Source organism: Polyodon spathula, chromosome 8 (assembly GCF_017654505.1).
Source record: "Polyodon spathula isolate WHYD16114869_AA chromosome 8, ASM1765450v1, whole genome shotgun sequence".
NCBI lineage: Eukaryota > Metazoa > Chordata > Actinopteri > Acipenseriformes > Polyodontidae > Polyodon > Polyodon spathula.
In genome coordinates this window covers 45,924,149-45,949,985 of record NC_054541.1, presented here as the reverse complement: position 1 = coordinate 45,949,985, position 25,837 = coordinate 45,924,149, and the positions used below count along the sequence as shown (strand labels likewise).

Sequence of the window (25,837 nt, the reverse complement as noted above, 5' to 3'; positions counted from 1 at the left end):
CTCTCAAGTCTCTGTACATAGCAGCGTTAAGAGTGTAATTGTGAGATGGCTCCTAGCGTTGCTAAGTAAAACATGTCAAACAATGACCTGTTGGAGCAACGTTTTTTTTGAGCAACAAGTTTTATATATGTTTCACAGTCTTGGTCATAAATATGCGTCAAACGTCAGAATTTGCTGCCTGTTTATTGTGTGTGTGTGTGTTGGGGGGGGGGGGGGGGGGGTAGGAAGAAAGATATGTGGAAACATTGATAGTGTGGAGCGAATGGTGGGTGGACAGATACCATTTTATTTGATAAAATTGAACTATTTCTGAACCCAGTAGTAAGCCAGAGATCTGTACAGATTCTAGAATATATGAGAACACGTGTGCTACTGTACATTGCGCAACTGTCTTTACAACAGTCTTCCAGCCTTTCCTTCTCACTGCTGCCGTTTACCAATGTACAGTCTTGAAATATACTACAGGCTTGCCATAATGTTAAGGGTGAGGTTCAGCAAGCTACACTAATCCTATTGGCTAACCAATCCTATAAAGTCAAATTAATACTAAATCAATCAGTGCTTTGACTGTTTAATTGGTATAAATAATGATAAGTGGATTTACTTCAAAATAGTTGTGCTCAACCCTAGAAGTGCAGTAGGTACAGTAGGTATGGTTGAGATATACAGTATGCAAATACATTTAAAACATGGCTCATCTAAAAACTCCCTAACGAAATTCATGGGGAAGCTTGTTTGTATTCTGAGCAGGTTACAGTATAACTGAGCCAGGGAATAAGAAGTAATCATCAGAATGTGACTGCTGTTTTAATTGGTAAAGACCACAGCACTCGAGGACAGAATGGCTTGTTTGTGTCTTAGTTTTGTTCTTATTATATAAATGTTCTTTTATGATGAAGTGGTCTTTGTGTTCTTTATTGTTCTTTGGCTGGATTCAGATGTCATCACGTCTCATTGTTTTAAAGGAAACCTCCAAGGGAGGTTCTGAAGGAAGGGTTGTTGCTGTTAGTCCTGGGCACTTCCCGCAAGTCCATACTCAGCCAATGCCCTCCATAGTGTTATGGTGATAGGCTGTGTTCTTGGACACGCTAAATTGGGTTACTGTATATACAGCTATTGCCAAGAGTTTTGCATCACCTAGAATTTTAAGATTGCAACATTCATTTAAAAAAAAAACAAAAAAAAAAAACATAATTTTTATATTTTAATTAATATAATTTAATTAAGGCAACTACAAAATGGTATCGCAAAAGTCTACCGGAAGCCATAATAGTAGCACAACATTTCATGTTTGATTTCAAAATGTCACAAATTGCTGATGAACTGGAAGAATGCACGCCTCCTTTCACTTTGCATATTTTGTCGGAAAGAAAAGTAGAAAAATTATTTCCCTTAGGACTAGGTCTCATCACTTTGGTTGCTAAATTAAACCAGTCATCGTGTAAGTGTTTCAAAAACCCTGTAAGTCTTAAACGGATTATAAATTATTAATTTAGTGACCGAAGCTCAGCTTGAAAACAGTTGCATCTTTTCTAAAATGCCAGAAGATTTGGTTATTGTTTTTGGTTAAGATTTTCGTTTCTGTTATTGTACTTGGGAGAAACACGAAGCACACTTGACAGAATAGGATAAAGGTACATTATTTAACATTTAAGCCTGGACCAAACTGCTTTGTGTAAGTGCTACAATGCTGTCTTCTCTTTATGTTCTACTTTTCTTTCCTGTCTAAACTATTGAAAACAGAAGCACACAGCAGGCAGCAACAGCTAGTCATGCATGGGGGCTCTTTCTTATTACTATTATTACTTTTTGATCGTGGAAGTGTTCGGGCTTTAGGACAATTAATATCCTCATGTCATACAATGTCATACAATTATTATGTGCTTTAACAGTGGCACAACAAAACATCGCTGTGCTTTGAGAACTGATTAGTCATCTACATAAAGATTGTTTGTTGCGTGACTTTAGCTTATTCTGAATATTTGACTTATTACATGTGGCAATTCAATAATAATAAAAAAAATTGTTTAAAAAACAACTTTGTAGTTCTAAATGGGAAATTGTGACTACTTGTTTATTTATATAATTTCTGCTGTCCATTAGTAATTTCATAATTGGAAGATAAATAAAAAAAGACAGATCTGGACCTGTGGTACAGTACATATTAATGTTGAAACATTGTTTTGGTCCAGCTATTGAAAGAGTTGTCTCATGCCATCTTCTGGGAGCTTGGAGGTGTATTTGTTTGGACCAAACGAACAACATACAAAATCACTTGTACTAAAAACCTACTAAGACTTTTACACCCCAAGGATGTGCTGTTCCATGCTTTCTGGAATTAAGCTCTGTGTTTCATGCTCCTAAATGAATATATTCTGGTTTGTTCTCTACAGGTCTCTGATAGAAACCTTTTCATGTGAATATTTGTTTTTTGATTGGACGGCATTGGCTGCAGAGAAAGCACACTGCTGACTGCACTTTATCATTTATTTACAAAGGTTAAATAAAACACTTCACACGACTTGGACTAAGCTTCACTTACAAAAGAGTTTACTTACAAAATATTTCCAACCTAGAGTATATGAATAGCATTTTGTTTTATTTATTTATTTATTTTACGGAATTAATTTAATGGTCACCCATTCCATTTTAATCATCTGTCCAATGACATTTCTGCAATACCTTGAGTAAAATTTCAGAAAACAAACTGAAACATGACAGAACCAAGGAACAGAACTCTAATGGAAAGCAGGGGAGTCACACGTAGGGTAAAAAAAAAAAAAAAAAAAAACAATTACTTGGCCCTCACAATTCTCTGTAAAAAAGTGCCTCCTATTTTCTGTTCTGAATGCCCCTTTGTCTAATCTCCATTTGTGACCCCTGGTGCTTGTTTCTTTTTTCAGGTTGAAAAAGTCCCTTGGGTCGACACTGTCAATACCTTTAAGAATTTTGAATGCTTGACTCAGGTCGCTGTGTAGTCTTCTTTGTTCAGACTGAATAGATTAAATTCTTTTAGCCTGTGTGCATATGACGTGACCTGGAATAATTCTGGTCGCTCTTCTTTGCACTCTTTCTAGAGCAGCAATATCCTTTTTGTAGCGAGGTGACCAGAACTAAACACAATATTCAAGTTGAGGTCTTACTAGTGCATTGCACAGTTTTAACATTACTTCCCTTGATTTAAATTCATCACTTTTCATAATATATACAAACATCTTGTTGGCCTTTTTTAGAGCTTCCCCACATTGTCTAGATGAGATATTTCTGAGTCAACATAAACTCATAGGTCTTTTTCATAGATTCCTTCTTCAATTTCAGTATCTCCCATATGATATTTATAATGCACATTTTTATTGCCTGCGTGCAGTACCTTAGGAGGAGTGTTTGCCACTCCTCCTATATTTGTGTTATTTGCAAATTTAACACGTTTGCTTACTATACCAGAGTCTAAGTCGTTAATGTAGATTAGGAATAGCAGATGACCTAACACTGATCCCTGTGGTACACCACTGGTTAACTCGCTCCATTTTGAGATTTCTTCCCTAATCAGTACTTTCTGTTTTCTACATGTTAACCACTCCCTAATCCATGTACATGCATTTCCTTGACTCCCTACTGCGCTCAGTTTGAGAACTAATCTTTTATGTGGGACTTTGTCAAAAGCTTTCTGGAAATCTAAACAAACCATGTCATATGCTTTGTAATTATCCATTATCAATGTTCAAAAAAATCTTCTTGGTCGATTCAGTCCCTGGTCTGTCAGCATCCTAAGGTTATCAATAAGGCAGGTCCAGAGATCCATGCATAAGGATTTTTACAGAGAAATTAGTCCCCTCTGATTGCGCCTTTTGATCTGGAGAAATCAGCGAGCCTTGTATCAATCCCCTTGTGCTTATTTCACACGTTTCATGTGACAGGAGGTTCTGTATTATAGTAAGTCTTGTGCAAAGCTTGATTCAGAGCCCCTGCAGGGCTGTGCTGTTTCCTTCTGACCTCGGTGAAAGTTATTTTTTTAGGCTGTACAAGTGAAAAGTACCAAAGGGCCAAACTCAGTGGAATCCACCTGTATTTACATAAAAATACCTGATAGTGTTGAAAGAGGTTCATTATTTTCATGGAAACTCAAAAAGCAATGCATCCTAGAACAGCGAGAAATCTGTTTGGGTTTGATTAGAATTTCACAGATAAATGCAAGCGAACATTCATTTAAAGCAGACTTGTTTGTCAGGAATAGTAGCGTGAAACAAGTCTATTGTTGGTAATAAATATCTGGGGAGTACAAAATGCAGATGAAAGCTTCTGCAAACAAGATGTAAGTGGGACGAATGACAGAACAATCATGTGGGAGGAAATAGGAGCTGCACCCTTTCTTCCATTTCAATTCATTGGGTACAGTTGTTGAGAGACACATCCTAAATCATCAGGTTACTGCTCAATCTGCTGGTAACAGCCAGGAGTGGCGGCGATTTATTTGCTTTTAGATATTAAGGCAATCTTGCGAGTGGCACTGCATAATTTTTGACATCTGACTATAAAGTCCAATCAGAATCTCATGTTCCCCTCATCTATACTGCAAGTGCAAAGAATACCATTATATCCTCCAAATACCACCGTCAGACTCACTGTACCCCAGCTGTGATCAGGAAAAGAGCTTTTCCATCTACAGCAGTACAGAAACAGCTGTTACATATATTAACTTAAAGGAGTGTTAATCACCAATGATTTAAAATCAATTTCTTACCCCATATTACTGATCCTTTGTATGTGTTGGGATGTTTTGGTTCTTGACTTTTTGTTTATGTGAATTCATTATATGGAAATATTTAAAATATAACGATGTAGATAAACCGCTGTATCCTGGTATCTTTTCTGTAGGTCACACGGCCTGATTCCAGCTGGACCAAATAAATAAAAAAATAAATGAAAACATCATGCAATACTAGCATTGTATTGCTCATTGATACAGCAGATTAGTGTAAAACATAGCAAAGAAGTACAGTAGCCATAGAACTACCAATTCCCTTTATCGGGACTGAAAAATGACTGCAATAATTTAGTAATTGTACGTTGTCTCTCAGATATAAAAATAAAAATTATGCCTTTAGAGAACTTTCCAGAAAATGCAGAAATTTCGCCCGTTTCTGCAACATTGCAATATCCTTCCTACAGTAAGTTAAAAGAACATCAAACCAAAGCAGTTATTTTTATTTTTTGTTTTCATTATGTAACCTGTAAATTTAAATATTATTTGCGTCATCTTATCGAGATCTCTGGTGAGAGTTGTGGTTTGCTGCGGCAGGGAGTACCCGAAGGATAACGTCTATGCATGCAAGGGTGCAAGAATCAAAATAACACTGTTTTTGTTAAATGTAAATGTCATCTATACAATGCTTTCTGTTCCATCTTCATTTTACCTATTTTAATACTGTTATATACATATATATAAAAAAAGACAGGCAGTTTATCTCGTTAGATTATATAGTGGGGCCCCCTCCTTCACCCCTAAAAAGCTTTTCATAATCATACAGTAGACCCTCACTAAACAAGACATGTTGTCCTACATAAGGAGGGGTCGGGTTTAAAAACAATACAATAAAATCGCACACACATACATTTACAGTTCTCTATGTATTTTAAATATAAATCATTGTACTGAAATAACACTAATGTGTTTTGAGTAGGCTACACATTACAGTATGTAAAAATATAAATCCGTACAGTATGCCTATACAGTATACAGTACAATAGTAAAATCAAATAGATACATAGCACATTATCTTTTTACTTTGGTGTACAATGCGAATAAAATATTATTATTATTATTATTATTATTATTATTATTATTATTATTATTATTATTATTATTAACTTGGTCTACTTAGTAGCCTAGACAATGAATACACAATCGATCATGGTCATGGTCCTATTCCCACTGTGTTGGGAGCAGTCTATTGCTCCCAACACAGTGGGAAATGTCATAGACATTTTTTTCAAGGCTTGTAAGTACACCCTGACTTTAGTGAAAATTAGGTACTTGGGTGATCGTCCAAATACATTGAGCACAACTGGCAACACATGAGAAAAAGCAAACTGGGAAATGCCAGCAACAATTGCGACTGTTTAAAACATGCTTTCAAAAGTTCTTAGCAAACTGATGCAATTGTAAGTCTCGCAATTGTCCGTAGCTTTAGTACATCTCATTACAAAATTTTTGATCCTTCATTTGCATTATCTCCACCCTTATCTCCACCCTGTTTTTGCGAATTTCTGCAGGAATACCCAGAATTACATATTCATTTAAGGCTAAAGCACAAATAAGAACTGCGGTAGCAAAACATTAATTAAAATGTTTGTTTAGTGCATTGCACACTACACTTCTGATTGGTTTGCATGTGGTTTGCAAAACTTTAGTATATCTACCCTTAAGTGTTCTGGCCAGGTAGTGAACTCAAATGAAAATGATTTAGATTTGAAATCAAGTCGTTCTAAGGTACAGGGTCACAGGCTTGATTTTTAATTGATTGATATCCATTACAAATGCAATCATTCCCCATTGACTGTATCAGGCTTGAGAAATTGCTTGCAGTCACTCATGTAATCGGGAAACACAATATAATTGAAATGGCCCTGTGTGGCCTAAGGAAATGAAAGTAAGCTAAATTCTGAGCTCCTGACTAGGATTTGCATCCACCTTTTCAAAGCAAAAAAAAGGAATAGTGATGTGACAACTTTTCCTGCAGCCCACTTTTTTCCCCTCTCAACAAGGGAATAGTCTATTCTTCCACATGGCCAGTGACAGGCACTTTCATGAATTCGTCCTCCAACATAAATATAATTTCTTAGGGAGAAGTGTAGGATATTTCAATACGAGATGAATAATTATATTAATATTAATATATATTAATTATATTAATATTAATAGAAAGGTACTTAAACCTATTAAGAACTCAAATTGGAAGTTAAGAGCCACATATCTCTCTGGCTACTAACTCATTTCATACTACTTTATTACTGATGATTCCATTCTGAGGGATTAGTAATTGAAAATGGGTTTCTTTGCGCATTTCAGTTAATGGAGTTGTCCTGGCCTCACAACAGAGCAGAGTTAATAACTTGTCTCACTTCCATTACAGAATGAGATTGCTTCAAGCTGAGTAAAGACTTACTCTGGATCCAAAGAAAGAGTGCAACTGTTTCTTCCCTTGTTGTGCTCTGTATTGCATTCAGATTATCAAGTGTTGTATTAATACGCAGGGGCTGCTTTTTTTGTATGATTCCTCAGGGGAAAATAGCCTAACAGTTTAATTGTTTGCAGATTCCATATAGCTCTGTTTCTCTGTAAAATCCTGCAAGCGTAATAATAAATGAATCCCGCTACCTATGCATTTAGCTCCGAAATGCTTCACCTTTTCAAGTCTGTTTATTATTTCAGAATAGCTGCCAAAAATATTGTGGAACTTGATGAACTAATTATATTCTCTAAAGGACAATGTGCTGTCCAAGGTACACAGAGTGACCTTTTTCTACATTTGGAAGCTGAGAGCTGTGCTAACATGAATGTCCATAGCAGTTATTCTGGATACGGATTCTGTAATGAACATTCTAATATTTGGAAATGAGTGAATCTCAGGGGAAACTTCCAGTTTATCGGTCCTAGGCAGTGATTTCCTAAACTGTGGCGATATTGTATAAAACAACTGTGTCACAGATTTCATCTACTTAATTGGGAGAGCTTAATAGAACATAAAATAGGGTTAGGAAAACAACTCTCAATTATAGAGGAATGCTTCTACCAGAACCTGTCACAGATAAGAAGATAGGAAACCTTTATTTTATCAACAGGAATGTGATTCCCAGTGTAGTACAGCTGTCTACTGTACTGTCTCACACCATAGGGTTGGAGGGAGCCTTCAATGAATAGATGAATCATCCAAACAGGAAGTATTTATCTCAGGCCACTCACCACTTCACACATTTGTTCAAAGACAATAACAACTTTCTTTCTTCTTGAAGTTGATTTAACCCCTTCAGGTACACAAGGAATTGAGTGGCTGTTCAAACAGTTTCACATTTGAGAGTGACTCACGTATCACGAGGAAACTGACCATTTGGATACCCAGATCCAACCTGTCAGTACATTTTAAACCCTGTTTTGTGCACCTCCTCATTGCAAAGATAAGAAAGTGAGCATCATTTTATTTGTGGGGCATGTGTGTCCCTTTTACCTTAAACAGCTGAGCAACAACCAGAGGGTGTGTTAAGAGTACAAGGAGATAACCATCTTAGTGAAAAAGCACCACTCCGGTTATAATATGGTTCCAATTTAGAAGTGAGTAGTTTTTCAAGGTTTACGATTATACTGTAAATACAGTATAATCGTAAATCTCAAAAAACTACTCACTTCTAAATCTTTTGTAGTCATTTTTGTATTACTTTAGTATAAATACATGTTAATTTGGATTCATGTGTTGTTTTTTTCTGACTTTATGTGAACGAAAAGACGCACATTTGCCCGTTTTCCCATTGGAAATAGTGATATTTTGAAATATCACTGTCCTGGTCACAAAAGCAAGGTTTGTGGGGAATAATAGCCATGTTCTATACTTTTGAGGCATAAGCAATTAGGAAATAACACTTACTACCCAGGAACAAAAAATTGTGTTACATAGTGTTATCAGAGCTACCTACCTACATTATCAGATAGATGACTACCTACATTAACAGACAGATAACTACCTACATTATCAGAGCTAACTACATTAACAGAGCTAACTACCTACATTATCAGAGAGCGAACTACCTACATTATCAGAGAGCTAACTACCTACATGATCAGAGAGCTAACTACCTACATTATCAGAGCTACCTACCTACATTAACAGATAGATAACTACCAACATTATCAGAGCTAACTACTTACATTATCAGATAGCTAACTACCTACATTATCAGATAGATGACTACCTAAATTAACACATAGATAACTACCTACATTATCAGATAGATAACTACAGTACATCCATTATCAGAGAGCTAACTACCTACAGTGTCAGATGTATAACTACCTAGATTAATAGGTAGATAACTACCTACATTAACAGATAACTATCTACATTAACATAAATAACTACCTACATGATCAGAGAGCTAACTACCTTTAATACAATTAGCTAGTGTAATTTGGCACAATCATTTAATAGTCTCTAATAAAAACAATGTCAATGGGGATGTATCCCTGCTGTAAGTGTCATTAGCAAGAGGCATGTACTGTAAATAGTACATATGAAAGGAAGTGATTTACTTGTTCAGTGTATCATGACCATTAATCAGCAATATGCCAGGAAACCATGCAGCGCTATACCCAAAAGGAAGTAATGTCTTGTAAATTATGAGATGCCAACGTGGAGGTTGGTGGTAACTTGTGTCCATGTTAAGTTAGCAATAAATCACATTTTAATAGAAATTATGAAACACTGCACAGATCTTAATGCTCTTTTGGGAAAATGTAATAATGTCAAAATGCTGAAATGCACCTTTCCAGACGATAAAAAGCAGCAAGTATATCTTTTTTGGGCTGAAAAGAGGCCTCGTTATGTGTTGGAATGATCATGAAGTTTCAGATGGAAGATGTGCCTTCCCGGTTGAAGTTGGGTCTACTGTACTGTACAGTATTCACACAGCAAGACAGTGGATTTATTTAAATGATCTAATCTTTAACTCTGTTAATACTGCTTGGTCTTTTTCAACATTACATTAAAAATACAGTGAAATGAGGTACCCAACAAATTCCCATAGGTTTCTCTGCTGATCAAATGTCAGATATCTGCTGGCCATGTCAGTGGATTACTTGTAAGATTCGCCTTTTCAAAAGGTTGCATACATAACTTTGAGGAAACTTTTTTTTTTTTTTAACGTAACTGGCATTGAAGTAACATTTCATTATTTTTAACGGGCATCCATTCCGAATTTAATCACATCTCTGTCTTATTCTGAAAATACAGTGAATTACCCAATGATTCATGCACCATTGGATCATTTAGAGACAAGAAGACACCAATCACACACATCAGCACACGGCCAGTCGCATTCTGTTTTACATGAACAGTGACTAAAGGGGCCTTTCTTTTAATCAAGAGTGAAATTGACAAGGTCCCTTAGGCCTTCCAGAATAGCATTTTTTTTATTGCAGTGCATCCACCACCCCAATTTCATTATTGTGTCTCTTCCTTATGTACTGTGGATGGGCAAGGTGGAAAAAAAAGGGAAGAGTGGGACTCAAAGGAAGACTTGTAAAATAATGAAACCATGCCAATCGAACTGTACTATGTACAGCTACGGTACGGAGAACGTCTCATGGCACTAAAATTAGTAAAAAGTGAAAGAGATTCAAGATCAACAGCTTTTGAGTCCATTTCTCCTTGGCGTTAGAACAGAACACGAAGTATTCTTAAAAGCTATTTTATACATTGGTTATGTAAAAACTTTTATCAAATTGTTGGTGTTGCATGAAGTATTTTAACAAGAATTTAATTCACACATAGGTGACTGCAACTGCATATGCAGCTAATTCTAGCTGTGACTTACACTGCAGTAAACTTGTGAACAAGAACTGTGTCTTTTATCTTTCACACTGTTCACCCCTTTCAACACATCTCATACCCGGAGATTCCAGCAGTGCTGGGATTACATTCAGTGTATTGGGAGATATGTACTTTGATAACCTTACTCTAAATGTGCCTGTGCTTCATTTTACTATTCATATTAAACAGATAGAACAGTACAACAAAAAAGAAAAAATAACAAATGTCTTGCTGTCTGCCCAAAGTTCCTATAATTTACAGTACTGTATATTATTATTATTATTATTATTATTATTATTATTATTATTTTTGTATTATTATTATTATTTATGTTCTACTTTCTTGTCTCTGAACATAGATTGGGGAAGCTTTAAAACAGCAAATTAACGACATTTCTAATAGGACAGGTAGATAAAGAGAAGGAGATACCTTTTATTGGACTAACTAAACAAAAATGAATCACAAGCAAATCCTATAATCTCTGTACTAATGCGGCTAGCATTCCCTCTATCAACGACTAATAGGACAAGGAAATTCTGGGAAGCAAATGTTCTGTCCAAAAGATGCTTGTCCAACTTGGTGTTTATGAGCAGTTGCTAACTCAGTGTTCTGTCCCACTTTGAAGCAATTGGGAGGGGTTGAGAATCAAAAAAATGGTTGACAGTGACCTAGTTAAAGTAAACGGAAGGCAATACGATGTGCAAGCAGCTTTCGTGATGAAATGTGGAGAGAAGCGTGCTGTGCCATCTGCTATAAAAATAATTGGCCAGGCTTTTCACACCTGGTTCAGGAACCCGACAGGGAACATTGGGTTAATAAAAGAGACACGGTGGAATTGAGACACGGCGCGGTCAGACACACATGAGAAATTGGAAGAATATGAAAAGGGCACCAAGAATCCTTTACTGTTAGATATCCTCAATCGACTCCCTGTAGTAACTCTCAAAAAGCATGTTTAGTTCTCTCTTTAAACTCAGTAATGCCCCCTCCTTTAATATTGATTTCTTGATTGAATCAGGGAGGGAGAGTGGAACATGTGGCTTTATTTACAGCATAACTTATAGATGTAACTACCTTTATTAAAAGTAATTGGTTTATAGAACGTCTCATGTACTATAGGTTACGTAGGTAAGGCAGGTTACGTACTATATGTGTAATGTAGCACAGTGTGAAAATGTGTATTTTGTGTACTACATGATATCAATGCAAAAGCAAGCTGGAATAGAGTTTTCATGAGGAAAAAACCCTGCTACAAAGCAAGTAGCAGTGAATGGAATATAATGCATTTCTATCGGCATACAGTATATGATGGACCACATATCTGTTTTGTTATTGTCAGCTATTGTGATAAACAACCTCTTAATTAAGGTGGAAATATCAGTTATATGGTGTATTTTATGATGAGAATGGCACTCATTGAAGAGAAAAGGTCAAATTTCCTGTTAGCAATGCCAATGACAACTCACTGCCCTGAAACACTTCTTGTTCTTTAAGAAGAAATCCATCAAATGTCAAGCCTTTACAATGAGCAAGTTTTCCTCTTTTTTTTTCCAGTGGGGGGGTTGGCGAATGTGAAAATAAACAGTTTCTTCATAAACACAACAACTTTCAGGTAATGCTCTGTTAAAATGCCAGCATTATCTGTGTCACTTGAAATTTTAAATAGTTGGGTGTATAAATATCACTTGCAGCATTCTTGTGCGATACTGTATGTTTTTGTCAGGTGTGGCAGAATGACTTACTGTCATCATTTGAGAACTGACGAAAAAAAAGCAGGCCTGAGGTGACATCTGCTATTAAGGAAGTCTTCGGCATGTACCTAGACTACTTTGAATTAAAATGTGAGGTCAAGGGGCTCCCGAGTGGCCCTATGGTCTGGATGTCGCCGGTTCGAGTCCAGGCTATTCCTTTGCCGACCGTGTATGGGAGCTCTCAGGGGGCAGCGCACAATTTCCCGAGCTTCGTCCGGAGGGAGGGAGGGTTAGATTGGCCAGGGCGTCCTCGACTCGCTGCGCACCAGCGACCCCTATAGTCTGGCCAGGCACCTGCTGGCTTGCCTGTAAACTGCCCAGGGCTGCGTTGTCCTCCGACGCTGTAGCTTTGGGTGGCTGCATGGTGAGTCAGCAGTGTAGAAAAATGCTTCAAAGGACAGCGTGTGTTCATCTTCACCTCTCCCAAAATCTAAATAATTGGATCCTACTAAATTGGGGAGAAAATAACAAAAAAACTAATTGGCGATGACTAAATGAAAAAAAAAAACAAGTCCAGCAGAACTGCTATTTCCAGCTGTGGCGATGGTGTGGTCGTACTTTGCCACTGGTGCTAGAGTTGTATATCTGACCTTGACAGCTCTCTCTTTACAATGTAATCATCCCCAGACCCCTGTAGTGAAGGGTACGCCCTCATTATAACTCTGCTCCTAGGAGCTAGGTTATGTGTATTATACTGAAGTGTTGGTGTGCATTTCAGTGAAGGTAGTTCATTGTGGGGTTCAGTCAGGACTGGAGTGTTCATAAACGATATTTTGGAGCATTTCAAATATATCCTCTGAAAAAGACTACATTCAATATAATACAAATTCTCCTTTTGAGTTATTACTATGTTTGCATTTCACATTCTCAATCTCAGTTGTTTCTTGAAGGCAGTTAAATAAAAAAAATAAAACAAATAAAATAAACACAACAGTGTTTTGGCACAGGTGAATAAATGCAGACAAATGGTATTTGCAGGGGCTATAATGCATTCCATGACAGATTTTTAGCAAGCAAGATGTCGGAATGGGATAACATTTCCATTTGTCAAAAAGGAAAAATGACTGAAATTCTAGGCATAATAACCAAATGAATACAGTAAAAAGCTAATGGACAAAATGTACTACACATAAAAAACAAATCAACAATACAGTCTTATATTATCCACTAAGGTTAAAGTAAAGTACTGTGGTTTCATTATTGTGTGTGTTGCTTTTAAAAGAACAGAACAGAACAAAGAAACTACATTTAGAAAAAGGCAAATGGGCACAGATGCTTGTTTCAAGGCCTTCCAAGAGTTTGCCTCTCTCACCAAGAGCCACTTTATTACAGGAAAGCATACGGTTTTCTTAGTTGTTAGTGCTGACAGATCTGAACAACTGGAAGCAGCTCTCCAAAGCCCGGAACTAGATAAAAAATTATGTACAAATTGAATCCTGTAACTGTTATCTGAACATCTGAAGAACTAACAGCCTGCCGGTAAATGCATAAGATGGTAATTTGCAATATACTTACTGTCGTGCTTAAATAGAGCGAAATACATCCCAGTCTGTTTTAATCTAAATTAAAGCTGCAGCTGCAGAATAAATAAAAGATGTTCTCAGTGCAGCTTGCCTTTTGGAAGAGCCTATTTATATGTGTTAGTAAAAACCTAGCTAGCTCGTCAAAAAGGATGTCCTGAATGTCTGCCATAAAGTGCAAAGAAGCTATTCAGATTGTTCTGGTCATGTGTATATGATGTGCTTGTCAAATACGTTCAACCTAAATGCAGTTATAAGTAGGTACCTTCAGGTTTTAAACATGTTGCTGTTAAATGGCATTTTCAATTTGACAAGCAAGAAGGGGGGTTCCATGTCACAATAACACTGACGCAGTAAGACCTGATGCTAATACAGTACCTTACCTGAAGCGTGGGTGGCCTCCCTTGTGTGGCTGTTTTCGTCCTCGTTTAACATAACAGCTGTGAAACTCCTAGGTGAGGAAAGAACAACAACACTGATTAACAGATCTCTAGTCAAAGTACACATCACAAGATATGGCTGGAATGGAGGTTTTCTAAAAAACCAGGACATCAGTGTCACAACTATATCATTGTTCTGGTCCATGTATATGACATTGGCAAATGAGGGGAGTGCTTCCCATGGGTGTGACAACGAATGGTAGCTGACTAGATGTTAATAATGCAAAGAGTTATAAACTGACATTTCATAATTCAGGAGGACCATATGTGATGGACTCTCACAGCAGTAAAACTATATAGACTTGCTGTTATACTTGCAGTTCGCCTTGGCACCAGAAGGTCATGATAAACTCACGTTCACGCATGCAGTAAATATTGATTTTGATTATAGTTTGACATTGAAAGATATGTTATTCAGAGTTATGACATTGGCAGTTAAAGTCAGTTTTCATGAACAAAATATAATTTGATAGCAATGGCTGCAGTTAACTGTGAATATCAAACTTTAGAAAAAGCTTTTGAGTTCAAAGTTTTATGAATAGGAGGCTCTTTGGAGGTGCTTTGGGGAGCTTTCTGTTGTTCAGTAAATGATAAACCGTACACCTACTATAGTCGCTTGAACCTGCAAGAAAAGTGCATTCTTATTTTGTTCACTTACTGTTTCGTAGTCCTCTTCAGTTTGGTTTAGTTTGCATTTTGAGCATGTCATTTCAAAAGCTATTGTTTTCCTTATTGATATCATTTTTGAGATTAGAATGTAAAGCAATATGATGTCTCAGAGAGGTACTGTAACCTGTCAATGAATATTAATAAACTCAACAGACAAAGCTGGCAGTGCAAGTAAAAGCATAGATTCGGCCAGACAGATGACTTCTCTGTACCTGTCAACTGTCGATCATTGAAGCAATGAGTCACAGTGAAGGCTGGTAAAATTAAACCCATCTCTCCACCATTGTTTGTAGCTTCCAGATACAGTTCAATGCCTTGCAGCTCTGTAATTCTCTTATATTCTGCATGGACACAGAAATGTTTCAGTTGATGTGAGAAACTGAAATACTGTGCTTGCTTAATCAACAGAGTAGTTCAGTTTATATTTTAAGATTGTATTCATAGTACAAGCATTTAAAAGAAAAATCACATTCAAAACTGCTGACTGCTGTAGTACTGTAGTAGAGTATGAGACACTGTTACTGTTTAATTTGTTATCTTTGGGTTGTTTTTCTGTAAGTTTTATTTGACTTGCAGTGGACACAAATAAATGTTCTTCATGCAAGCTTCAGGCATGCAGACATTTTAGCTCAACTACTATACACCTTCAGTGTTGGACTATTAACCTGACTTTGACGTTGTCAGAGTAACACTGACAACCTGTTTGAATCACCTAGCTATAACAGTTTTCGCTGGCTCTTCAGAGTTGCCCACAGAGAGAGCTGCTCTTTCCTGTTGTAAACAGCTTTTGTCTCTAAAGGGAAGCTGCTGCTGTAGTTTGTAAGGGCTTACCAAAATGTGCGGGGGAGAAACATTCTGCCTTTTAAATATTGCATGACCTAAAGACAGTTTATTGTGCTCATGATGCAATGTTTACTCAAGCTAAGTCAGCAGGTGCACACACACACACACACACACACACACACACAGACCTGGGCGTGTTGGTGTCTTTGACATGTTTCTCCTGAGCTTTGCAGCTCCCAGTCCTAACAGCTCTCCTTTTGCAACTTTTTTGCTCACCAGCGTCTGCCCGGCTGCTCTGCATCAACATGACTGAAAGTCGCAGGGAAGCACTGGTAGCACCAGAAGCGACCACCGCTGCCCAGGCCACTGTCGGCAATGCCACAGAGTCCACCGGCCAAGGGGGAGCAGGCAAGGACGATGCCTTTTCCAAGATCAAGGGCAAGTTCATGAACGAACTGAACAAAATTCCATGTGAGTGTTTTTAATATATATTAAATTCAGCTTTTGGATGTTTTCTATTTAAATCAGGCTCAGTAAAAGGGACAACACCGACATGCCAGTTTTGAAGAATTATTATTGTGTCTGTTTGAGATTTTCAGGGATTTTTGTATAGAAAATAACCTAGTATACCCGCTTATTTAGCAGTGCTCTAAATACAGAACACATCCATATGGTCCATACTTAATGCTCCTGAATAGTCCCAGTTATCCCATTTAACATTAGGTCCCAACATGTAACCTTATCAACAATTTGAATATTGTTGAATAACTCATATTTAAAACATGCATATGGTAGTGGTATACCTCTTTCAGAAATAGATTTAAAAAAGCATAGGTGTAAACTAGTAATATTGTGTTAATAGCCTTCAATTTACATATGTGAAGCTGTCATGATTAGTGTAAAATGTCTATTTCTGTTGAAACAGTAAACCAAATCAGAAAGTGGGTGTGTTATAATATTTTCCATTTCCTTTCAAACACGTATTTGCAGCATTGCATTTTTTGGTAAACTGTTCAGAAAGCATGGAAATGTTTTAGTTTAGCATAGCATTTTGTTTTTGCTTGTATCAATTTCACTGGCATTGTATAGCTAGACTTGACGTAAGGTATCTTTCTTCCATTATTACTTTTGTAAAAAGCTCATTCAAAAAAGTAATTTCTTTGCAAAATGGCTCCATAAAAATGCAAAATAATAATAAAAGTAATCATACATAAAGAATGAAAAAGAACGGTGAAAATGCTGATTTGTATGTTTATGCTTTATGTTGAAAGCCAACAATGAACAGCTACATTTTTGCTAGAATAATATGATGTAAAGTATTGTTTTATGTAAATGCCTGTTATTCTGTTTGATAATGTCTGGAGAACTTACTGCGGGTTCAGATTTTAATTTTCAAGTGTATCAAGAAACCATTTAGTGTTAAAATCACATTAGTGTAGTAGAGCATATGGAAGCCATCACGAACCACGAGTCAGGGGATCACCAATGCATTTGTCTGTGGTTGGGAGTAATTGGCCTTCATTTTAAGATTGATTCTGAAATGACTTTGGTTTTAATATTTCATGATGTATAGAGTCCTGCTAAGCTGCAGTAAACACAATGTAAAAATGCAAATGTCAGAAACACCACACGGATGTGCAAGTTTATTTTGCTCTATTGGAAACCCAATATGAATGCATTTCCTGAGTGCTTTCTTTTTTTTCCAATATTTTTTCATTGATATTAGCTCTTGTAGTTTAATAAATCATCAATAAATTTACTGCTAAACTGTCAGTATAGTAATCATGCATGCAGATAAGCGGGCTGGAATTAGTTTGGCATGCTAATTGTGTTGTGCTGAACAGCTATGCACACACTGAGTGGGGAATACAGCTCCCACAAAGCCCTTTATATCAAAACGTAGAGGTTTGTGTCCGATTGCGATGCCACCACACATCTTGGGTTAAAGAGGAGGCCTAACAAGTCAGTGCCTCTTTTTTGCCCTTTTTTCTGCCTTTTTACAAAGCAAAAACTATTCATTCTCAGTGATGGGCATCATTTTTTGTTGTGTCAGAGAGAGAGTTGTTTTATTTTATAAGAATTTAATGAAAAATAAAGACTATACATATTTAGTCGCTCAAGTAGGGCCTGCTGTTAGAACATCTGTTTGGGGTATTGTCTAGTTTTTTGTTTGTTGACAGGCTGTATAAAGACACAGTTTTTTACAAAACTTTGATGTGTTTATAAACTTTCTCTTAAATGAAATAGTGCTTTGGAAAATTACAATTAGCCTTTTCTGGATAGGATCATTGTCTCTTAATTGCTTAAGGTTTTATTACTCTAGCTCCTGTATATTTAAGTCACATGACCATAAATTCTCCTCCCTCATATTTCCCAAAACAATACTACCGGTAATTAAATTCTGATTCCACATATGTCTATCAAATACCAGCTCATAACAAGTGTTCATTTTCTTTGTTTTATGGTTTCAAGTTTAATACAGTAGACAAAATCTGCCTCCAGATTGCAGGGCACAATATATCATTAGATGTTTATTTGTTGAACACAGATTAATTTTTTTAAATGAAAGTCAATGAAATGCATTGCATTATTATTATTATTATTATTATTATTATTATTATTATTATTATTATTATTATTATTGATATCATTATTTGTTATTTCGTTACACTATGTAAATGTCAGAATTATCTTGCTGGTAAAAAATAATCTAATATTCTAACCTTCATATAAATGTTAATGCAATGTCAATACCAGGGTTTCTTGTGGGTATCCTGTCACTTCCTGTATTATGCATTTCCACCAACAACTGACATATACAAATGAGATTATTAATGGATTTCATCCTCTGAAAGACCCCTCAGAGCTGTTGCAGGCACACTTACACTAGAGCGAAAGCAAACAGATTGCATCTATCAGTTGACATTCCCAGTGGTGGACATTACCGACGATGAAGACTAGGGACTGGGCCAATTAAACCAGACATTTGAACAGTTTAGCCTGGACACTCACACGGGTCTGGTTTAATTATGTTAAAAAGCATCAGATATTAACGCTGCTCTCCTAGTATTTATACACCTGATTTTGTATCGTATGTGGTAATGTTAGGAAGTGGATCAGCCCCTGTGAGAAAACAAGTGTAGGAATAATCCAGATTCAAAGGGCCTTTCCCTTCTTTTTCTTAGCATGTTAAAAAGACGACAAAAATTACTGAAATGAAATCATGAAAAAAGAAATTCAATACATTGTTATATAGGAGCTGCACAAGCTCCCCTAAATCTGCCCTGAGTGTGCCCTAAAGCAAAGCAAGGGTGACACAGGGTGAATTACATGACAAGAACACAAATATAAATATATATATATATATATATATATATATATATATATATATATATATATATATATATATATATATATATATATATATACACACACAGTGAAACTGTGATACAGCATCCTGCCTTGGGACTGTAAAAACAGTATGTTATAACCGAGGTATGGAATAACCAGGTACCCTGCTTTTTAAACTTGAGCTCTTTGACAACATACTTCTGACTGCTTTCGTCCCGTTAAGATTTATCCAATAATGTATAGTTTGTCCTTAAGCGAAATTGACGATGTTTAGCGCTGGTCATGATAATACTGCACAAATTACAATAATAGAGAGCAAGGTCAAGTTAAACAGGATTTAATATGATTTTATTCGGTTCCATGATACTGGCTCTTTATATCAGTGTGTACGTTATATCCCAGGTACATTGTAAATGGGTTTGACTATATATATATATATATATATATATATATATATATATATATATATATATATATATATATATATATATATATATATATCAAAGGGTTAAAACCTACATATATAGATGTTTAATCCCCATGCGTGTAGCTGTTTATTCCCCATGCATTTGAATATCAGTTAAACCTTATACTGTGTTTATACTTATTCACTTATATATTTATGCAAAGCAAAAGTCTATATCTAATTGCTGTGAAAATACACAAAATGGACATTTAAAGCAACCCCACCCAGTCTATTCTATAAACACGTGCTTTTCATAGTGTGGCGTATCACCAACACAAAAGGCCAAACACAGTCCACACTCTGGAGCTCTCAATGGGCTCTTTAGTGTTACTGCTCGACATATTGATTTTATTTTTTAATGAACTCTATGTGCTGTGTGACATGTTATCTTCTTTGCATTTAAACTTTCACCAGAAAGACCCTTCACAGAGAAGGATATGTATTGGACAGCTTAACGGAACTACAGCAAGGTAGCATATTCATAAAGAAAACTATTCTTAAAGATAGGTGACTTTACCATGTTTTTTTGGTTTTTTTTTTATTTTTATTTTTACATATGTATGCATATATTCACAGCTGCAGAGAGAGTAGGTGTCTCGTTGTGAAAGTTGGGTGACTTTACCATGTTTTTTTACATATATTCACAGCTGCAGAGAGAGTAGATGTCTCATTGTGTAATGGCTATATTGAGCTGCCATGGTTTCTTTAACCTCGAGCAGAGAATTTAATTTACACGTAGCAAGCTGCGAACATAGATTTCATCACCCATACTACCAAAGTAGCTTCCTTTTTCATATAATGTTGGAAACAGTTGGAAAAAAAAAAGTTAGAAATTAAAGAAACACGGTGCTTGCATTTCAGCCATTAAACAACACTGTGCCTATATTAGTGCTCTTATTTCCGCTAAAAAAATCAGTAACCCTGCACAGTACAGTTCATGGTTATTGCATTGTATACTGCGGTGAAACACACTGCACTCAGGTTCTTCACATTTATGCAGTGTATGTAATGTGAAATGATTGCGCAACTCTCCCGGTTCGTTGCCCCTTTAAATCAGGACCCACAAGTTGATTTTTCTTGCGCTTACGCTCACTTTTAATAAACCCAAACAAAAATAAACAAAACAAACACCTGGCTCTTTCTTGAGCACTAACTATTACACACAGGAACCTAACTCACTCCCAGGACAGCTAAGCTGTTTACCTGTAACACACCTTGAAAAAAACAGAACACACAAAAAGGCTTTCTCACAGTACCTTTTTCTTTTTTTTCTACTATGATTATGCACACCTACAATCAGGCTCCTCACACACCAGCAGCCCTGAACAGACTGGCTGCCTTCTTTAAATACCCTGCACCTGGCTCTAATTTACAATTAACACCAGGTGCAGAGGATAACTAATAATTACACAATAAACCCATTCACCCAAATGTGCATTTTCACATGTTTCTGGGCAGGGAAACTTAACCCCTTCCCTGCCATGTTACACCTGACATGTTACAGTAAGAACTTTATCTTATGGAAATATCAGCTTTATACACTTATAATTGCCTTGTACTTTAAGTGAAGAATGCATAAATCATATCCCATTTAGGTCTTACAATAAGATATTAAATATGCCTATAGTATCCTTTTATATTGACTTCTATAGTTGAGCAAGCATCTGATAGCAATCACATGCGGAAAACATGTGCATGTTTTCTATGCAATTTGCTTAAGGAGTCATACACAAAATGCACTATAACAGGAGAATGGGTTCTAGTGATAGTATGCACAACGCTGTTTCTTTTTTAAAATGTAAAATGTATGTAACCCAAAGGTTAGCTGCAGTAAGTTACCAGAGTGGGCTTCACTGGGTGAAACTGCTTATCGATTTACCTTTTTATACCCTGCCAAATCCCAGACATTTCCATTAAAAGATAGGCTTTAGTATATGCAGTCGAATTGCCACTCTTATAGAGACCTATCCCATGCTGATAAAGCAGGGAATTAGCATCGCACCACTGAGCTTAGTTTAGCACGGAGGAGACACATTCATTTTTCTCTCTTTAATCCATGACTTAAGGTTTTTAGAGCATGCAGGGCAAACTGGGTTTAAAAGTAATTTCACAGAGAAAATGTATAGGTGTAATATGGGATATAGGAACTGATAACAGGCTCAGTGTCACAGAATAAGTTTCCACACACCCCCATGTCCACTGTGCCCCAGAATACTGTAGGTGCAAATGAAGAGAGAGGCATTTATTGTCATGTTACTCCACTTTTATGGCTTGCTTACTAAATATATTGGTTTCCCCAGAAAAGATTGTTGTCTTAAAAACTATTCACATTGAAAAGGCATACCTGGTACCAGTCTTGACTGTCACCATGAGACAGAAAGACAATTCTTGGTGGTAAATTTCCCTCCCGACCTGTGAGGGCACTAAGTAATGGGAACAGAATACTCTGGACTACTTCGCCTGACACTTCGTTCCGAGGGTTAAAAGGAAGTCGGTCATGTAGAAAAGAGATGGTTTTGGTACACTATCTCATTGACCCGGAAGGGAAATGATGTGGCAGCCGCAGATTGGAGGAGCGGCTGCAAACTTTTATCAAGGGCTCATGAGTGACGGTATAAATAGGGGTCGAAGCGATGATATCGGTTCCATCATTTTGGTTTATGAAAAGTGACCCGGAAGGACCTGTTTTTTATGTGTCCGTATCGTGAGTGTTTGTTTGTTCTGTCTATTTGTTGTTTACTATCACTAGACAGCTAACACATTCCGGAGCTGTGGCCAGAGGCCAACACAAACCCGGAACAGCACTGCACTGTACCACAATAAACTGCACCACTAGCACTAATTCACTCACTAACGGACTTGTGTATGTGCTTTGTGTTTTGTGTGGTTGTATAATAAAAACAGGACTATTATTTGTGGGGCAAACCTGGGACTATAAATTAAGTAATACACGCTGCTGTATTACTTAACATCATTATTGTTTACTGTTTGTTTTGCCATCAGGCACTGGACACAAAAAGATCATTAAACAAACTTTACACCTGGATTATAATTGTCTGTCTGTTCATTGATCACCTGCCCCTGCACACTATTAACCACTTTGCCAAATACCATCATTGCAAAACACATTTTTGGGGATTCAAATAAAAAAAGGTCCCACCCCTTTATAGGAAATTGATAATATTTGAGGTACCTCATTAAAATGTATGTGTGTATATGGTCATTATTTTACTCGGGTATATCATATTTAAGCATAAATTAACTTAGCAGGGTTAAGAAGACAACAGTTGCCCCACCCCTGTCATTCTTTGTTTATTCATCTGTCCCATCATCTGGTCTGCATACAGTATGGAGTAAAAGGCAGGGCTGATAGTTCTGCAACAGATACATCAGGGAGTTTGATTAACTGATCTGTTTTCATAAGCTAACAAGTGTATATTTGTATCAAATAAATGAATGCATGTTGCATTAGTGTGAATTTTTGGTTACTGTGTATCCTTTACTATTTAGAATACAGCTGTACAAACCATATCCATAGTGTCATTGGAGGGAACACATTAAATATATAATTTATACTGCACATCAAATGCACGCAAGTCAGATGTTAGAGACATTTATAACACTAACTTCATACAGCCAAAAATTATGCCACCATACCATTTCTACAGTATAGCCCTAATGTTTACATGAAGTTTCTCTGTTTTAGATGTTTGTAATACTTTTTTCTTGTGTAACTGTAAAAATCTAAAAACTATATGTAACGTGTTTCACTCCTTATACCCTCTTCAAGAAGTCCAGTTCTAATATGGAAATACTGGATTTGTTAAACTGGTTCCATTTCAGTTGGCACTGGTTATCTGGGTGTAGCTTGGCTCGGTAGTCATATATCCTCAATAATCTTGAGCAGTGATCTACATGAAATATTGCTGTGAATAGAAACTTGACAGCATTTCACTTTAGTGAGGCAGACCCCTGTAATGTGCACCCTTCATGCATGCTGATGTGAATGAACAGCGAGGCAGTGTTTATCCTTTGTGAGGGAGTCTGCCAGATCCCTTCCAGCTCCAAGATAAAGCTGCCTGACAGCATGCCAAGCACACTTAAGTGACTAATTCTTAAAACTTTCTTAATACCTGCCAAACACTCCATATACTGCTTGTATTTATTTATTTATTTTGTGTGTGTGTGTGTGTGTGTGTGTGTGTGTGTGTGTGTGTGTGTCTGTGTGTATGGATGTGGGCAGGTAATACTGTCAATGTGGGGACAAAATTTGAGAAAATGTCCTCACAAAGACAGTAAATCCTGAAAAAACGACGTTGTGGGGATATCCCCACTTTGTAAAACATCTTTTTAAGAACAAAATATGCTTTTAAATAAAAACATACTAAAAGTGCCAACATATTTAGTTTGTTGTCGACTTTCAACCTGTGTGGAGTTTTGTCTGACTGGAGTTAGAAATAGTAAATAAAAATATAGTGAGAGTCAATGAGAAGTCCCCACAAACGTGTGTGTGTGTGTGTGTGTGTGTGTGTGTGTGCACGTGTCTGTGCGTCCCATGACGATCAGTGCTATCTTTTGTATTGATTACTCCTTTCAGCCTTGACAATACTTTACTCACTTTCATTTCCATTACTTCACGCCTCAATAACATCATTTTTGATCCCCCACCCCCATACAACCTTCACTACCTCCATATTACAGACAGAGATTATTGATAGCTTTCCACTACTGGTTTTGCTTTAAGGTGCAGTTGATAGAAACTATGAATATACTGATAAATTGCCTTCCCGTTGGGCACTGGGATTCTTTTCAAGGTAATGTATTCATTTGTCGAATTCTGTTTCTAAGGGAATAATAGAAAACAATTTCAAAGCTAATAGATTTAGTTAGAAATTCTTCCAAAGAAATTTTAAAAAATACCCTTTTTACCTCAATGAAAATCTGTCTATTACTAGTCTAGCTGAATCTGAAGCTTAAATTACTGTTCCATTAAAATTCCTTTTGCATCTAGTTACAAGCGTAGATGATATTTTCCAGTGCTGCTAGCTTGCTATAGCGTGACCATCTGTGCAATACAGCTACACGATTCTACCGGTCCAAACCATAAAGCGTCCAAAACACTAGTTCAACAGGTCAAATAGATGTGTTTAACCCATATACTGCAACACAATTAACTCTATTAGTCTGATTGACAAGTGTTTTGTCTACCAAATGGAATATTCTTTGATTTTTTTTTATAGTTATCCTCCGATTTCATGATTAAATGATGATTTAATTTATGGATGGTTTCATGTAATTTACACTAATTCCCTTACATCAACTCTTAAATATTGAAAACGATTAATATTCATTGATTGATCCAATATTTAAAATGTTTTAATATTTCAAGAAAAAAGATTTTCTTCTAGAAGGTGTATTTTATTTTAGTGTTGCTGTGAATACTGGAGTTACAGGCTGATTGCCAGCAATGTTTGAAATAGCAGCAGATTTTAGTAGATGATACAGCATCTTTATCAACCTGGGTTACACACTTGCTTGTATTCATCTTTGGTTTGATAAAATATTGGATCAAGTCACCCGATTTTATCAATTACTTTTCAAAAAGTTCCCCTCTGGTGTGTAGATAGCATCACAAAGTCAACAAAACAAGAATAAGTCTGCACTTTTCTAGACTCAATTATTCATAAAGTTGTTTTTGTTTTTAAAAAACGTTTCCACTTTAGGAAAACATTCATTCCATTTTTTTTTTTAATCAAAAGAACCAATGTGAACATGTAATTACTTGTACAGTAGCAGATAGAATAATGCAGTAACACTTCACACTGTGTCTCTAACTACTGTGTATGTACATAGTATTTATTTAGTAAATACATGTGCACTTACACATAATTACAATGCTATTATGCATAGTTACAATGTACTTCATTTTGCCTTAGAGTGAGAGTTAGGTTTAGGGATGGGGATAGGGTTCAGGTTGGGTTAGGATTATTTTGTGCAAAAAGGTGTGCACATTATGTGCATTGTAATTATGCATAACGATATTGTAATTATGTGTAAGTACACATGTAATTACATAGTAACTGCTACGTAAATACACAGTGACTAGAGACACTTCATGTAAAGTGATACCAGTAGTGCATATTAAGTGCAGTGTCAAGTCCAACAACAAAGGAAGGATTTCCAGTTGAAATGCTGGGGGGCTCAATAAGGAGATCACACATGGGGCTGTTTTCCTATGGACGAGTGAGTATTGATTTTGTCAGCTCGCTATTGATTT

The 25,837-nt window shown here is 36.4% G+C and overlaps 1 protein-coding gene across 3 annotated transcripts in view; it reads left to right on the top strand.

Annotated features, from left to right (window-relative positions):
* LOC121320038 (synaptotagmin-1-like) overlaps window positions 1-25,837 on the top strand; it is a 188,876-nt gene that overhangs the window by 123,281 nt on the left and 39,758 nt on the right. For all 3 annotated transcript variants that reach the window (XM_041258164.1, XM_041258163.1, XM_041258165.1), the window contains one exon: window positions 16,023-16,214. In XM_041258164.1, coding sequence (XP_041114098.1) covers window positions 16,049-16,214 — 166 coding nt within the window. In that variant the 5' untranslated portion in view covers window positions 16,023-16,048. The remainder of the gene's footprint in view (window positions 1-16,022; window positions 16,215-25,837) is intronic.